Raw genomic sequence first — 16,795 nt, forward strand, 5'->3', positions numbered from 1 at the left:
CCTTCCTCGCAGGCACATCAAGCTTGTGCTACTCAAAGCTGAGAGCACCCGTGGCACCGTCTCCCCTGCCCCTCCCACACCTCACCTCCTGCTCGCCTGAGGGCCCTCCCCAGCCCGGGCAGCCTCCCCAGCCCGTGCCACATCCCTGCTCAGCCCACTTACCAGCAATGAGACTGAGCGCAGGGCCTCAGTGTCCCCCTCTCTAAAGTGCAAAATGACACTATCTGTCTCATACTATCATGGACACATCACGTGGGATCTAGGTGAGAGCACTGGTCTGGGGGCAGCCTCTCTGGGTTTGAGAGTCACCTCTGGGTCCCCCAAGTCATTTAACTTTTCAAAGCCACAGTTTTAAACTGCAAAAAATGGGCATAAGTCATGGTATCTCTTCCCCCCCCACATTTTTAATAGTAGATTGTAGTTGCGTCTCTCTTATACAAAAATAATGGTAATCACAACGATATGTTAGCATAAACTTTGATCATAGTAAATTTTGAACAAATACTATCTACTATCACTGAGGGTCACCGGCTACTTTGAGAGTTTAATGACAACTAAGATCTGGGGCCAGAAAAAATACACATAGGAGCAAATGTTTCCCCAAAATCAGAGGCTTAGGCTCCCTGGCACCCATTTGAGGGACGGGGGAGCTTGAACTCCCCACCCCATGTTGTAGAAGAGAGTCCTAGAACATAGACATTGTGACTTGCCTCTGGCTCAAGCACATCTCGCCTGTCACTTAAGTGCAGAATCATCTCAGGGCGAGGACCAACGCTCCTGTCCCACCCAGAAACAGGAGAGTGGAGACAGACCATGTTTTATAGACAAGACCAGAATTGGGAAGGGGATCCCTCCCAAGTGCATGTCCCCTCTGCCTCAGTCACCTTATCTGAAGGCTGGGACATCATTCTGCTGTATCCCAAGGGACAAAGTGGGATGGAAGGGCTTGGGACAGCACCTGGCACAGAGCAGGCTCCAGAGCCAGAGCTACCAGGCTCCACAGTGAAGCCTCGGCCGAGGACCCAGAAGACCAGGGGGCCTCGGAGCAGGGATCAGAGCTGCGTCCCCACGCCGGGTGTGCGGGCAGCTGGGGTGAGACCCTGGACATTGCTGAGCCCAGACCCAAAAATCTAAGGTAAGGGGACAGGCTACTCTGGCTTCCAAGGACCCTGTGGGGCCCAAGAGGACAGAGGTCCGCCAGGGTCTCCTCATCACCGAGGGCAAAGGTGGGCACGGTCGGCCGACTGGCCCGCAGACACAGTGCCACCTGTTGATAAGGGTCACGCAGTCTGATTATGGGATGGGAGAGCGGCTTCCCGTGCCCATCCCCCTCCCCCAACCCCTTGCCTTCTCTATTTTTTTTCCGCCATGGGCAACAGTTTCTATTAAGTGATTAAATTGAGCAGAAAGGTACCAGATAACAGCAGGTGCCTGGTCACGAAGCCACATGACTTTAATCTAATTTGTCCAGAGAAGCACAGCAGGAATGTGCAGCTCCGATTCCTTTTTTAATCTGCTTCAGATGATACTCTGGGTCTCGGGAACTTCACAAGCGCCTCCTGATTCCCGACTTCTATTTTGGGCTCAAATGCCACGTCAGAGGACAGTCGAGTGGAGACGTGGCCCTGTCCTCAGGGAGGTGACACCGGTTGGACCCCAACGGTCCCCCCAGCTCTCTGCAGATTGGTGTCCTTAGAAATGTCCCAGGTCGCGGGGTGTGGAGGGGCACACCTGTGATCCCAGCGGCTCGGGAGGCCGAGGCAGGAGGATTGCAAGTTCAAAGCCGGACTCGGCAACTTAGCAAGGCCCCCGGCAACTCCGGGAGACCCCGTCTCTAAATAAACATATTTAAAAGGGTCTGGGGATGTGGCTCAGGGGTTACGCACCCCTGGGCCCAATCCTAGTACCGAAAAACAACGTCCAGTGTACCAAGGGACTTAGGGTGGCGATGTCTCCACACAAGGAGTGGCACAGACTAAAGGGACTTTCTCTGCTTAGTTGGGGAAGGGAAGATGGGCCTCAGCTTGCTCACCTGTAAAATGGACTCCCTGCGTCACTCCGTGGCTGTTGTGTCCACTAAGGGAAATGGAGGGGGCGGGGTTACAGCACCTGGCTGGGGGGGGGGCATTTCACAGTTGTCCCCTCCCCTCCAGCTCTTAAAACAGCCTCTGTAGCCCTTTCGGAAATAGCCACAAGAAGGGGTCATTAAATGTGGCTCTGACCACCACAGAGTATGTGGCCCTTCAAAGGGAATCTTTGGGGCTGGGAGACGCTCAGCATCGACTTCACACAGAAAAAGAGCAAGTCACTAATCCACGCGCACAGTAGGCTTGCAAACACACCCACATCTCGCGCCATTCCCACCAAGAGATGGACGCACGCACCTCCTTTTTGGGTGAAGACGGATCTTTGTGTTTTCTGCTTTTGACCGAGTTTTGCTTTTTTTCTGAATTTCACATCCTTCCTAGACAATGTGTTCTATTGTCCCAATTAGGAAAAAAAATGTGCAGGACTTTTTTTTTTTTTTTTTTTTAAGAGATGACAAGGAGCTTTGGATGATTTTCAAGTGGCAAGGCATACAGGACGGACCAAGGGGACACAAGGACAGAAGTGACTGTGCCCATGGCTCTGCGAAGGATCCAAGAACACTGGCCCCGTGACAACTAAAGCCGTCACGATGGCCTTCAACCTGTGATGGTGACACCTCACACTCTGAGTGCCTACTATGTGCCAGGAAGAGTGTCGGGCTTTCTCTTTAGAGCTACCGGGGGCAGGAGGCTGGCGCGGTTCTGTCTGTTACCCGGACAAGGGAACCAAGTTCCAGGTGCGAAAGGCGACCTGCCCCAGGCACCAGCGTGGCTTTCAGAGAGGAAAGGTGGACAATGATCGGGCTGGGGACCTCCGCCCGCCCAGGTGGCCTCATGGGGCTTTTTGGGTGAAGACGGATCTTTGTGTTTTCTGCTTTTGAAACTTTTGCTTTTTTCTGAATTTCCAATCATTCCTGTCCCATTCGTCCTGGAAATCTGGTCCAGCCCAAGAAACCCGTGTCCCCCCTTGTCACCAGCCCCCACAGAACTGTGATGGTGAGAATGTTCTAGACCTACACCCTCCAGTCAGGCAACCGCTGGCCACAGGGGCTGTTGGGGACTTCACGTGGCCGAGACCCAGCTGGAGAAACGAATCCTCAAACACTCACTTTTTAAAGTTAGTTAGAAGCCCAGTGCAGGTGGCCGCAGTGGCCAGTGGTGGCCAGTGGTGGCCATGCTGCACGTACGGCTCCAGTCCACCTCATCTGCAGGGCCCACTCAGGAGTCCCAGGGCCCATCTGGCCATCCCCACTTGTGACAGGGACCCTCTCCTGTCCCCTACCCTCCCAGTGCCAGGGTGGACCAGCCTTTCCAAGGGGTCCCCGAGTTCTCCCCGCCTCCAGGATGGAGGCCGGGCAGGGAAGACACCCCTGGGATCTGAGGGGAGTCCGTCCCGCGCCTGGCACTTGGGGTACGCGATGGCAGGGACTGTCCACCCCTGCTCTGTGGGGAGGGCGCGGCTCCCACTTTACAGATGGGAAAAGTGAGGCTGCGGGAGGCCACACACCTGCCCACGTCCCAGAGCTGGTGAGGGGGGACTGGGGTGGAGTCACCCCCGTGGGATCCGCTCAGTGAAGCCCCCGCCCGTCTTCTGCACCCCAGCTCCCTGAGCCCCCGAGACCAGGAGGGGGGCAGGGGCCGCCTGGACACTCACGTAGATGAGCCCCGAGAAGTAGCGCTCCCGTAGGTTGTGCAGCACCGAGGCCTCGTTGAGGCAGGTCAGCTCGGCCATGTCCTCCACCTTGGAGAACTTGGGCGGGTTCATCTTCTGGATGTCATCCTTGCCCACCGTCACCTTCTTGCCGTTCTCCACCAGCTCCACGACCACCTCGTCCCCCTTCTCCTCCTTGATGCTGCCCGCCTCGAAGCCGTGCTTCTCGGAAGGGACCCAGACCAGTCTCTTGGCCACCCAGTCGGCCTGCGCCACTGGGCTGTTGATGAAGTTTTTGTCCACAAACAGGAACTTCTCGTCGTCACTGAGCTGGCCCTTCTGTGCCATGGCGCCTGGTTGGTCCCCTGCGGGAGGAGGAGAGAGGGTCAGGGTCAGGCCAGAACCGCGTCTTGAAGACACCTTGCCCCGTGTCTCGGCAGGACACTGTGTGGTCCGCAGAAATGTCCACAAAGTACGGGGGTGTCCCCTGCAGCCTCGGCCTCGAGTGTGCTGTGGGAGAACGGGGACATTCCGAGGCCTCCAGGGGACCCCCTGCTTCATGGCCCATGATCACAAAGCCAAGGAGCAACCCAGCGGCCACCAGCTCAGACTGGAGGGTAAACCAGGGGGTTTTCATGCAGCGAACCCCACCCAGTGGCCAGCAAGAAGCAGGTCCTTGGGTGTAGGCATAGGAGGTGCCCAGACCTCGCTGCCTACTGCAAAACAAAAGGGGGTCCTCAGGTGATGGATCAGAGCCACCCCGTCACCCAAGAACTCCATTCCCGAGTTCGTACTCGGGAGAAGTGAAACAGACCTCCACCCAAAAACTTGAACGTGGACGTTCACAGCCGTGTCCCTTATCACAGCCCCAAAGTGGAAACAACCCCACGGTCCATGGGCAGGTAAGAGGCGAGTGGACGAGTAAGATGTGGCCTCTCCACACAGTGGAGTAGTACCGAGCCATAAAAAGGAATGAAACACGACACGTGCTACGACGTGGCTGAACCCCAAAACATCACGCTAAGTGGACGGAGCCTGGCCCAGAAGGCCCCCCCGACAGCTGGCACAACACGCACGCCTGCTATCCCAGCAACTAGGGAGGCCGAGGCAGGGGGACCGCAAGTCAGAACCAGCAACTTAGACCCTCAGAATAAAAAGGGCTGGGAGCACAGCTCAGTAGTAAAGCCCCCGGGCTCCACCCTCAGTACTGGGGGGAAAAACACCACTTATTGTGTGATTCTACCCATATAAGATGTCCCCGGTAGGCAGATCCTTAGAAATGAAGTCCATGAGTGGTTCCAGGAACTGGGGGAGCACTACAGGGGACAGCTGAGGGGTGCACCATTTCTTTGGGGAGGTGATAAAGTGTTCTAGAAGATTCTGCAGTAATAGGCACATAACTGACTATACTTAAAAGCCACTGGGCTGCACAAGGCTGGTGGGGTCCGTGTGGAGCAGGTGTTGAGCAGACATGCCGCAGTCTGGCTGGGCACAAATCACTCAAGCAGGAACAAACTTTATTTCCGAACTCCACCAGCACACTCCACACTCCTGGGAACTCTCCCGAATGCCACCCACTCAGCTCCTCCAGGAACGCACCACACACCAACCAGAACTCCCTCCACAGGGCTGCCTGCGTGCGCACTCACTCGGGAGAACTCAACAGGAACTCCAAAGTAGCGGGCGCCCAAGGCAGCAAGAGCCGCCCTATTACCGGTCAGTAAAGGTCTAATATACAATCGAATCAATCCAGCATCATCTTAATGGCGTGCCTCTCAGCCATTACTTCTGGCAAAATGCCAGGGGCCATTCCGATTCGGCTGTGGCTCTCAACACAGACACAAGACCCTGGATTCCATCCCAGCACAAAATTAATAAATGGGCGCATTATACCCCCCACTCGGTGCTGGGGATTGAGTCCCAATAAAGCCTTTGTTTATTTGTTTTTAAAGATGGACACGATCCCTCTATTTTGATTTTATTTATGGGGTGCTGAGGATCAAACCCGGTGCCTCCCACAGGCTGGGCAAGCGCTCAGCCACCGAGCCAGGACTCCAGCCCCGATAAAGCTTTTTAAAAAGTAAAAGTGGGAATTGCAGAACGGCAGACACACTACTCCATGTTCTATCTAAAATATTTAGACGTAGACGCTACAGACTATAGAACTGGAGAAATATGCATTTATCAAACACAGTCACGAGAGGATTTTTTTTTTTGCCTTCTATTATTTGCACCAATTTTTTAAATTATGGTAAAATATACTCGACCTAAAATTCTGCCATCATGACCATCTGCAGGTCAACAGCCGGGTGGCACAGAGCGTGCTCACATCATGGTGCGGCTGTCACCACCGTCGCCTCCAGCACCCTTTCCACCTTGCAGCACCAACTGGTCACATGGGACCCTTTCCATCCATCCCCTCCCCCAGCCCCGGCAATGGCTATTCTCTCTTCATTCCTAGTACGCCAATGACTCTAAGTTACCCCACACAGGGGGGACTTTAGAGTATTCATCTTTTTATGACAAGTTTATTTCACTTGGCATAATGATCAAGGGTCATCCATACTGTAGCCTACGTCCAGATTTTCTTCCTTTTTACAGCTGAGTAATATTCCACTGTGTGGAGAGACTACACTTTGCTTATTCATTTACCCACCAATGGATATTCAGATTGCTTTCACATTTTAATTATTATAAATAATGCTGCTATGAAGGTGGGTGTACTTCCTGTCATAAAAAATCAAATATGGCAAAAATATATAACTATTAAATTTGTAATCAGCAAAAATAGATATTTAGCTGGGTGTGGTGGCACACACCTATAATCCCAGTGGCTCTGGAGACTAAGAAAGGAGGACTGCAAATTTGAGGCCAGCCTCAGCAACTTAGCAAGGCCCTAAGCAACTTAAGGAGACCCCATCTCAAAATGAAAACAAAACAAAAGGGGCTGGGGGGATAGCTCAGTGGGAAAACAACCCTGAATTAAATCTCCATTACAAAAAAGAAAAAAATTTAGAAAGCCCTTCAAATAGTTGCAAAAACAGAACATTAGAAAAAGATGTTCAGGGGCTGGGGATGTGGCTCAAGCAGTAGCGCGCTCGCCTGGCATGCGTGCGGCCCGGGTTCGATCCTCAGCACCACATACAAACAAAGATGTTGTGTCCGCCGAAAAACTAAAAATAAATAAATTCTCTCTCTCTCTCTCTCCCTCTCCTCTTAAAAAAAAAAAAAAAAGAAAAAAGAAAAAGATGTTCAGCCTCACTAGTAATCAAAGAAATGAAGTTAAAGAACGAGATGTCGATTTTCACCCCTCAGCTTGGCCATGATGGAACCAGGAGGGTTCAGGAAGTAGAATTCAGGGCTCTGCCCGTGTCCTATGTCCTATGGAAACCAGGCACATCCCTAGACCTGAAGTTCTGCTTCTCAGATGCAGTGCACAGAGGCTTGCACACCCTAGCGCGTGTCCAGAGAGCGCTGCAGGAGCACCTATGGGCCTTGCTGTGGTTGGGGTTAGGGTCCCCGCCCCCAGGCCTGACAACCACTAATGTTCTGACTCTGTAAATTCACGTTTTCTGTACATTTTGGATAAATGGAATCACATAATAGGTGACCTCTGACCAGGCTGAGACCATGCAAAGATACATATATATTTTAAAGTTAAAAAACAACATGTCTGAATGGAATACTACTCAGCAATAAAAAGGAAAAAAAAAACCAAACCTCAATACAATAGCTAAGTCTCGAAGCACCATGTTAAGTAAAATGAGCCAGATCTAAAACCTTGCATGCAGCGTTTTTCCATGACGGTAGATCAGTAATTGCCAGGGCCACAGATCAGTAGTTGAATGGGGTTCATAAGAAGCACAGCATGATAATAATGACCCGTATCATAACAATGGTGGTGATCACATAACTGCATATATTTGGCAAAGTTCATTGAGTATATTTTTTTAAAAAATCAATGAATTGAAAAAACTGGCAAATTTTACACTTTACACTTTACACTTCAATAAAGTATAATTAGAATTTTTTTGTAATTTTATATGATGCATCTGCATTTTAAAGTCTAGAAAAGTGCACATTCAAATATTAAACTATGGTCCTATCTGGTCCAGCATGGGACGACTTAAACATCAATTTTTAAAGTAACTGTGGATAGTTGAAAGGCTATTTAAGTCTTTAACTCGTGTTCATAATGATTAAAGACATTCCTAGATCATCCTTGCAAGAGGAGAAGGAACCAAGTGTGTCTTTGAAAAATGGTTAAAGAAGGGGGGCAAAAACCAAGTTATCTATCAAGTCTACCTTTCCCAAACAAATTGTTCCTCAGGGTAACTAAGTGACCGAAAAGGAGAATACTTTTTTTTTTTTAAGTAAGATTTCAATTCATTAACTGTCCCTCTCAATATGAAGACCATTTGCAATTGATTCTCCATCCTGTAGCTGCTGGGGCAGCAAGTCCCTGTGGACTGCCCCAGGCACCTGCTCCGGACCCTCTGACTGTACCTGCAGGAGCTGACGGTGCTCCCAGTCAGCTTCACCCCTTCCCCATTCAGTGCTGCTGGGCTCCAAAGAAATAAGCCACTAATTGAGATAGGATGTGCAGCTACCAGGACCTACTGTGTGGTTGACGTCCCTGCTTCAGCAAAAAGTAATTCACACCTCCTTTGAATTCACCAAGACAATACCCACTTGAGGGCCCCAATCCCCCCTTACCCAGGGCCCAGAGCCAAGGCACCAACTCCTCTAATTTGGGGGAGGCAGATTTCACAAGGCAAAAAAAAAAAAAAAAAAGGAGGCTTTATTCTAATACCTACTTTGCTCTTTCCAGGGTGAAAAGAACAGTAATAAAAACCAGAAGGTAGTTGTTTGGAGAAAAGTTACTTCTCCCGGGGACCTGATCAAGGGAGAAATAAGTGCATCGCTCTGTAACTCTGAAGGATCACCTTAGCCAATCAGATGTGATCGCAGGCTGTTTGGGTTTAACAATCACGTGTTCCTGCATTTGAAAATTGTTAATAAATTTATCTTAGGAGCAAATGAGCCCAAGAGCATCCTCCCTCCCACTTCCCCATCTGAATCATCGTCCCTCCTGCGGGGAAGGATGCCAGTAAGTAAATGCAGAAACTGAGACTCAGTGTGACCATTGTGTCACCCCTGGTAAGATAACAGGTCTTGGCAAGGACCGTCCATAGCTGCTGAGCCCATTAGACGGATGGTTCTCACACCGCCTCGTGCTGTGGGCTTGGGAGACAGCACCCCAAGAATTCATATTTCGGGGATCTGGTTGGTTGGGGAGTTTTCCTGCTGTGGTTGTTGGGGTTTGTGTTCGTCCTGGGGTCCCCCAGGGCCTTGCGTGTGGTAAGCACGTGCACACCCTCTCCCTGAGCTACTCGCCCCCAGCCCCAAGAATTTGTATCTCTAACCATTCCCAGGAGGGCGGCTGGCCCAGGTCCACCCTTGAAGACCAACTCTGAGATAAAAAGTTGGGGAAGTTTATTGTGCATGGGTCAGGCGGGGGCCACCTAACCCTAATAATTAATGACCACCACAGAGAGCAGAAGAGACCTTCCAAGCCCAAGGTGGGCGGCCCACGAGCCGTCTCACAAGAAGGGGGTGGGATTCGGGCTGGGGATCTGCCACCTGTCCACGGGCAAGACCAGGCACACACAGGTCAAGGGCAGGCAGCGAGGCCCAGAAGTCAGGAGCCACAGGGCAAGCGACTTCGTTACCAAATGAAGTGCAGACCAAAAGGAAGGCAGCCCAGAGACCCACGGGACTTGGAAAGAAGAGGAAGAAACGCACTGGAGACATTTCAAAGGGACAGAGATTTGAGTCAACCTCGCACATGCCGAGGGGAGCTGGTCAGGTTTGAATCGCTAGTTGACCTTCATCTACAGTCGGGGAAAGGTCCCCAGGCTGGGGAGGCAGATCCCTGTTCAAATCTGACCCAGCCACCCCAGGAGGTGTTTTGGGCAGTTTGTGCAAACCTCTGCATTAGTGGTGGAGAGGTGAGAGGTACGGCCCAGGGTCGTCTGGGACAGGTACCCCCAAAGTGCCCTTTCTACATCTCTCCTCCTCCCTTTACTCTGAAGCACTTTGTCCCCACCACCCCCCACCAAAAAAAAAAAAAAAAAAAAAAACACAAAAACCAAACCTGTCTGTTCTGCAACACTATAACCAAGTTATTTTCCTGAAATAGGAAATGTAGCAAATTCCTGGACAATCCCTGTTGTTTACAAGATGCTGCAATAGATCCTGCTATTTCGTTGACAGACAGGAGAGATGGGAGGGGTGGAAACCAAGGAAGCTTTTATCTCAAGTCCAGTGACTGGCGTCTCTGCTTTTACATATATTTCAAATTTTTCATAATGAAAAACAGGTACAATAAAAGATATCTGGTAAGAAAAGGCAGGGGAAGGTCCCTACCCCCACCACACACAGCAAATCACAAATAAAGGTATGTTTTGTGTTTTTCAAAAGCCATGCCTTAAATGGGAAATTCAGCAAGACTGAATGCAGTCGTCAGAAAAAAAAAATTTATTTGCAAGCATTTTCCCCACTCAGAAAAAGGACAAAAAGAACCCGTATGAGATAAGCAGGAAAATTCTGAACATGGACTCCATAGTTCAGAGAATTTCTTAGACTCTTGGTGCGAACACGGTATTATGATTTCGTGTGATTAGAGAGTCCTTACTGCTTAGGGACATGGTGAAGGAGTCATGGATGGAATGATCTACCCGGGGCTTATTGCAAAATCAAAGCAGGAAGAAATGAATGAGATCAGGATGAAATCAGATGGGATCGTGTGTTGATAACCGGTGAGGATGAGTGCAGATGCCTAGGAATATGTAATCCTGGTCTTTGGGCTCTTGCACATGCTTGAGATCTTTCTAAAAGGAAAAAAATGACCATATAAAATCTATAAAGCTGTCTTCCACTTGAAGCAAAGCAGACATAGCACTGTCTCCCACTGAAGCCCTACTGCATGTCCATGGTGGAGTTTCTGAGCACTCAGTGACAGCCTGAGCTAAATCCTGCACGTGCAATTATTAAGTACCACCGCCACAGCCAGCTGCACCTTAGACATATGGACACTGAAGCTCAGAGAGGTGAAGGAATCTACCCGAGATCACACAGCCAAGAGCTACAGAGCTGGAATGTGAGCCCAGGTGCCCCTTGGAGCCTGTGCTTGTCAGAAGCTCAGGGGGGTGTTTTAAACAAATGAACCAATCCTTAAAGTTCCTGGCACATAATAAATATTCAACATGGACTTGAATCAGATTAAATGAACTATGATTCCCGACCGTGAGAAAGTGTCATCCTACAGAAACTGTCCTGACAACAGGAGGCAGACTCAAAAGTGATTCTGTTTAAATGAGGTCCTGAAGCTGGAAAAGGAGTCTGTGTGACAGAGGCCACAGAAGGAATGACCCCAGGCACGAAGGCCCTGGAAGGCCGGACCTTAGGGCAGCTTGGGGGCCGGTGATCTATTTCTTGACCCTAGTGCCCGTCACAGGAGAGCGATGGTGTTGGAGGACTTCATCAAGCTGCTCTGCGTTTGAACTTTTCTGGATACAAAACCCGCTTTTCTATCTTGTTTCTTTTTATCTTAATTGCAGCAAAATACTCCCAACATAAAATGTCCCCCCATCCCGGGGGACAGCACGGCTGGGCTGTGGCATTTTTTTCATGACTCTGCAGCCAGCGAGCAGTGTCTTGCAGTAGCCAATCGCAGCACCCGGCTGAGGGCATTTTTCCCAGGCAGCGTGACAAGCTCCGATCACCATGTAGAGGAGCTGCCTTAGAGGGGCAGGGAGAAGGAGCCCAAATCTCAACAGGAAAATGAAAGTGCCCACGGGTCACCGAGGCAGGTCCCCACGGCTAGGAAGCCCGACTCATCCAGGATTGGAAAACACAAACAAGATCAAATGCAGAGACTCAGTCTCTGTCCATAAAGAGGAGCGAGCGGTGCTGGCAGGCTCTGCTTGGCTTTGATGCCTCTGACAGTCACCAAGTGTGAAGCCACTTTGGTCACGGGAAGCAGACAAGGGGTGGAGACGCTTGGGCTATAATGCAACGATGTTTCCCAGATGGGGCTCCTTGGAACCCCCATCCCCTGGGGATAATGGGGTAAAGTGGACAGGGTATCGCAAAGCCCTTCAAACACAGTACTGAGGTCAAGTCCATTAGGAAGGGGCCACCTCTTCCCTGCGCTTCGTGAGAGCACACATCGGGACAGCTAGGTTCCTGGCAGATCTTGAAATCCAAAGGCTATGCACCCCTTATGGACCCTGGGCTCTCATAATGACACTTGGCCACATATTTACTCTTGAGAAAATTCGGTGAGCCTAGCAAATCTGGAACACTTTTTGAGGGTTGACTTCCACACTTGACCTTCTGGGACAGGTCGCAGTTCAAACGCAAAAAGACCATATGAAACTACCTTTCAGCTGGGCACGTGGCGCACACCTGTGATCCCAGCAGCTTGGGAGGCTGAGGCAGGAGGATCGTGAGTTCAAAGCCAGCCTCAGCAACATTGAAGCACTAAGCAATTCAGTGAGACCCTGTCTCTCAATAAAAAACACAAAATAGGTCTGGGGATGCGGCTCAGTGGTCAAGTGCCCCCAAGTTCGATTCCCAATACCACCAAAAAAAGAAAAATTTACCCTTCAGGCTATTGTGTAATGTAGATATGGAAAAAAAAAATGACCTTTGTGTTTAGAGTTGGGTCCCATCACCAAGATGGCACAGTATGTACCCACAAATATTTAAAAATAAAAACAAAAAACTGAAATACTTGTGGTCCCAACCATTGGAGATAAGAGATAGTCAACCTGCCTGAGGGTACTCCCTGAAGCACTATTTATAAGAAACGGTGGCATGAATCTGGTATATTTAATAAGGGACTAAATAAGATGTTGTCCTTTTACATTGTGTAGCAGATAAGAAAAATGCTAAAGCAGGCAGACATAGAAAAGATGTTGAAAACACATAATTAGGTGGGGCGGGGGGAACTAGTCTACAGAATGCCAATAATTGCATAAAAAGGAAAATCTGACATAGATAAATTTTAGGAAGATTCACAAGAATACATTTACCATGATGCATGCAGAGATGGAGACAAAGATATTCTGTCTGGAGATAGGGGAATGGCAGTCCCAGGCACTGGCCCCTCCCTCTCCAAGGAGAGGACCAGGGACAGGCATTGGCCGGTGTCCATGGATACCAAACCCAACCATGCTCCATCCATGATGTTTGCACAGAAGCTTTGCCCGTCCGCCCGCATACTTTAAGTCTCTGGAGTACTCAGAGCACTCAATGCAATGTCAATGTTATAGAAATAGTTGCTCTACTGTATGATTTAGGGGATGATAAGGAAAAAAAATTGGTGCATGTTCAGTAGAGATGCAATTAAAAAAAAATGTTTTCAGCCCACGGTTGATTGAATTCATAGACGCGGACCCAACGGCAGAGCCAACTTGGCAAGTTCAACTCTGCACAGAGAGCAGGCAGGCCCCATGACCTTTTCTTTGTGACTTTGAGGAGGATGGGTCCCTGAAACCCAGGAAGTCAGAGATACCCGACTTCCTGCTTCTGGACACGCGAGCAGCTTCTTCCTCTTCTCACACACAAGAATCCCCTTCCAGTGCTTGCCTGGCCTTCTTCAAACTCAGTTTGTGCCCAGGGTTAATGTGACCAAAAGTCAGGGGTGAAGGTTGGAAGACCAGAGAACCAGATGGACTTCTCCTGGGCACAGATGAGCTCTGAAGAGTCCAGAGTGACCCCCAGCAAAGCAGGAACGGGCCGGCATAACTGGAGTTTGTGATCTCACAGGTGAGGAAGTATGTTTCTGATCAGTTTCTATTTACTACTTTGAGCCCCAAATGGGAGCTGAATTTGCAAAAAAAAGGATTACACAAAAATTAAGGGAAAGTTTCTCCATATGGAAAGACCATGCCATGGCTTTCCTGGTTCCGCTGAGATGAGCTGTGCCACACAGAGCCACCTCCTCAACATCTCTGATCACATTCACCATACATGACCATCTGCTGAAGTTTGCCAGATGCCACACACTGTGCTAAACCCTTTATAGTATTGTCTAACTCTCCCCAAAGGGTAATCCCTGAGAAAGGTCTTGGATTGTGGAATCCTGACTTTTTTGGAGGGGCACTGAGCCACATCCCCAGCCCTATTTCATATTTTATTTAGAGACAGGGTCTGAGTTGCTGAGTGCCTGGCTTTTACTGAGGTTGGCTTTGAACTTGCAATCCTCCTGCCTCAGCCTCCCGAGCTGCTGGGGTTACAGGCAGGTACCACTGTGCCCAGCAAATCCTGTCTTAATGGCTAGTTGGACTAAGGAGCAAGTTACTGAGAATCCACATCTGTAAAATAGGGTCCATAATAACCCGTATCTACTCCAAAGGGTTGTGGTGAAGACTTAATAAGCACATGCCCAGCGAGGTTTCCCCAAGTGCTGTCCATCACCAGGGCAAAACTAACATTGGCTGTTCTCAGCAGTCCCATCCATGAGGCTGGGGGAAGCCCACAGTGGAGGACTTCTAAATTTGTTCATGACCTTCTAGGATTCTGATGGTTTTAAAATCGAACTTGGTTTTCCAGAAAAAAATCGAATGTGTCTGATTTTAGAACAGTTGCTCCTGAAGCACAAATGTCACTTGTTGGGGTTCATTTTACCAAAGATAGAGGAGATGACTTTTCCACCAAAAATCAAGACTTCTAAATAAAAAGGAGTGGGAAAAATGATGCCCTTTCCTCCCGTGTTTGCTCTCCTCTGGGCTTCAATGCTGGTTCTTGCCGGGAAGGACGGGGCCGAGAAATCCCCAGAGCCTTGAGCAGCCCAGGGCAGGGTAATTGGCAAGGGGGCTGGGGATGGCCTCATGGAAAAACGCTACCATAAATGGGCATGTGTGCCTCAATCCCAGCCCTCCCACAGAAAAGTAATGATAAATCCATAACAAATACCTTGTACGGAATAGCACGTCTATTTCAGACATGATAATAAAAAAACCACCGTGTTTATGAGGCACCCCCCAGAGGCTTCTCAAAGGAGGCCCAGCAAGTTCCCATTTTGGGCTCTAGGGATGGCAGCCCACCTCAGGTCACCAACTCCAGCTAGATAACCACCCCACCGGGGAACAAACAGTGCATTTTATTTTAAATTCGCAGTTTAAAATAAAAGGTCAGTTTGAGTTTTCTTCAAAGAGACGATGATAAATATTTACTTTGCTGGAAGCATTCGGTCCTACCGGAAACCTGACTGCAACAAGAAGTTTTTGTCCTCAGTCAAGAAAAAAATCTGGTAGGCTCAAGGACATAAACTTGGCATCTCACAGACTGGGGGAAATGGGTTCTACCACTTACTGTGTGACATTAGGCAAGTTACTTAACTTCTCTGAGTCTTGGCTGCCTTCTATACTAAACATCATAATGACCCTCTGGTGAGGTTGGGGCAATGATTAAATGAGATCCATTAGCATTAGTGCCTCCCACCTGAGTGTACCATTGACAGTAGCTATCTCAGCCACGAATTCAGCAAGAACGAATGTTTTCCTTGAGATGACACTCACTAGACTACTCGTGCCTTGCCATAAATTTCTTGCAGTTCGGATCTTTGAGTTTTCTTTAAACCAATGCTAAAATTTTTAAGTAGACCCAGCAAATGGTCACCAAAGAGAACTAGTGGAGCAGTTCATCCACAGCCTGACTTCCGCTGCTAAACCCTGGCCAGCGAACAAGGTCATCTCTTAGTTCTTACCGCTGTAACTAAACGCTCCCCGCCTTGGGTTTCTAAATATTTTCTTTTGCTTCTTGACAAGCTCGGCTTTGAAAGGTGTCTTTCCAAGAGTGGTGAAATCCCCAGCAGCTGTGAGAGGGAGCAGCCACGCTCCCCCACTTGGGCCACTTTGTTAGGCAGGAGAGCAACTTTTACCCTGGGGGCCCCCAGCACAGGTCCTAGGACCTAACAACAGCCTGTCAGGCGAGGATGCCAATAACATCCACCTGGGGACCTGGGGCTGAGATCAACCCAGACCAGGTTTGGTTTTTTAAAATCTGGAGGGACCGGTCTGGAAGAAATTTGGGCTGTAATCAACAAACCTTATCTGCTAAGCCAGCTTTATCTCCCTGGAGTTATCAACAGGCTTGACAACTGAGGAAAAGCGCCCCCTCCACTCTCCTCCACCCAACTCAGCAGAGGCTTTGAAACGCACTCGGAGCTGGACTTTCCAGACCCTGATGGCGAAGTGGGACTGTCAGGGAGCCAGCTGCACTTTTTGTGTCTAGAATAAAAATGAAGAGCCTGATGTGGCAGCCGGACAGCCTCTCACCGGAATCACCTGGGAGTCCTGGTTTTTCTTTTTTTGTGGCACAGGGGCTGGACCAAGCCAGGGCCTCACACAAACTGGGGAGGTGCACCCCAGCCCTCATTACCAGTACTTTTTTTTTTTGGTGGGGCGGGGGGGAGGGACCGTCTTCCTGGAGATTCTAGCAGCGCTGGAGCTGGACCTGGATCCAGGCTGGGATTTTGGGGGAGATGTTGGTCTGGGGAACAGAGGACCTGGGTAACAGGGGACCCCGCGGCAGCCCTTAGGAGAGGCTGACAGAGACCCCGCAGCTTTCCCCAGCGCTGCAGAATGCCTTACTGTGGGACCCTCAAACCCACCAAGGGATCTGCCCAGCAGGACCACCACTACTTACACACCTCCTCCTGGGGACTGCGGAGCGGACGCTGGACGCAGAGCTCAGATCTGGCACACCTCCCAGGCCGGGGCGTCCAAATCTCCCTGCGCGCCTCGGACGCCTGGCTTTATAGCCCCAGATCTGGGGCGGTGGGAAAGAGGAGGTGGCTTCGGGGGGCGGAGGGGGAGGGTCCCACGTGCAGCCTCCGCGGCGCCCCCTGCAGGGCCCGAGAAGAGCCGCGGTACCGGGGCCTCGGGCGCACCTGGCGCGGGCGCTCGGGGAGGGGCGCGGGCCCAGGGGGCGCGCCTGCCACGGGCCGGGTGTCTCACCCCTCGCTCGGGGCAGTCGCCAGGAC

At 50.3% G+C, this 16,795-nt stretch overlaps 1 protein-coding gene and 1 long non-coding RNA gene across 4 annotated transcripts in view; one reads left to right on the top strand and one right to left on the bottom strand.

Moving 5' to 3' along the window:
• Myh11 (myosin heavy chain 11) overlaps positions 1-16,795 on the bottom strand; it is an 89,925-nt gene extending 73,130 nt beyond the window's left edge. For 2 of the 3 annotated variants that reach the window (XM_027940452.3, XM_027940454.2), the window contains exons 1-2: positions 16,463-16,795; positions 3,742-4,103 (exon numbers count right to left, since the gene is read on the bottom strand). In XM_027940452.3, coding sequence (XP_027796253.2) covers positions 3,742-4,086 — 345 coding nt within the window. In that variant the 5' untranslated portion in view covers positions 4,087-4,103; positions 16,463-16,795. Of the gene's footprint in view, positions 1-3,741; positions 4,104-16,458 lie in introns of all 3 variants that reach the window. The other variant, XM_071605664.1, reaches the window with a different exon arrangement.
• Positions 13,355-16,093, top strand: LOC114096849 (uncharacterized). The gene is made up of 2 exons (XR_003583505.3): positions 13,355-13,575; positions 15,892-16,093. It is a non-coding gene; the product is annotated as an uncharacterized lncRNA (long non-coding RNA).

Source organism: Marmota flaviventris, chromosome 19, assembly GCF_047511675.1.
Source record: "Marmota flaviventris isolate mMarFla1 chromosome 19, mMarFla1.hap1, whole genome shotgun sequence".
In the NCBI taxonomy this organism is placed as follows: domain Eukaryota; kingdom Metazoa; phylum Chordata; class Mammalia; order Rodentia; family Sciuridae; genus Marmota; species Marmota flaviventris.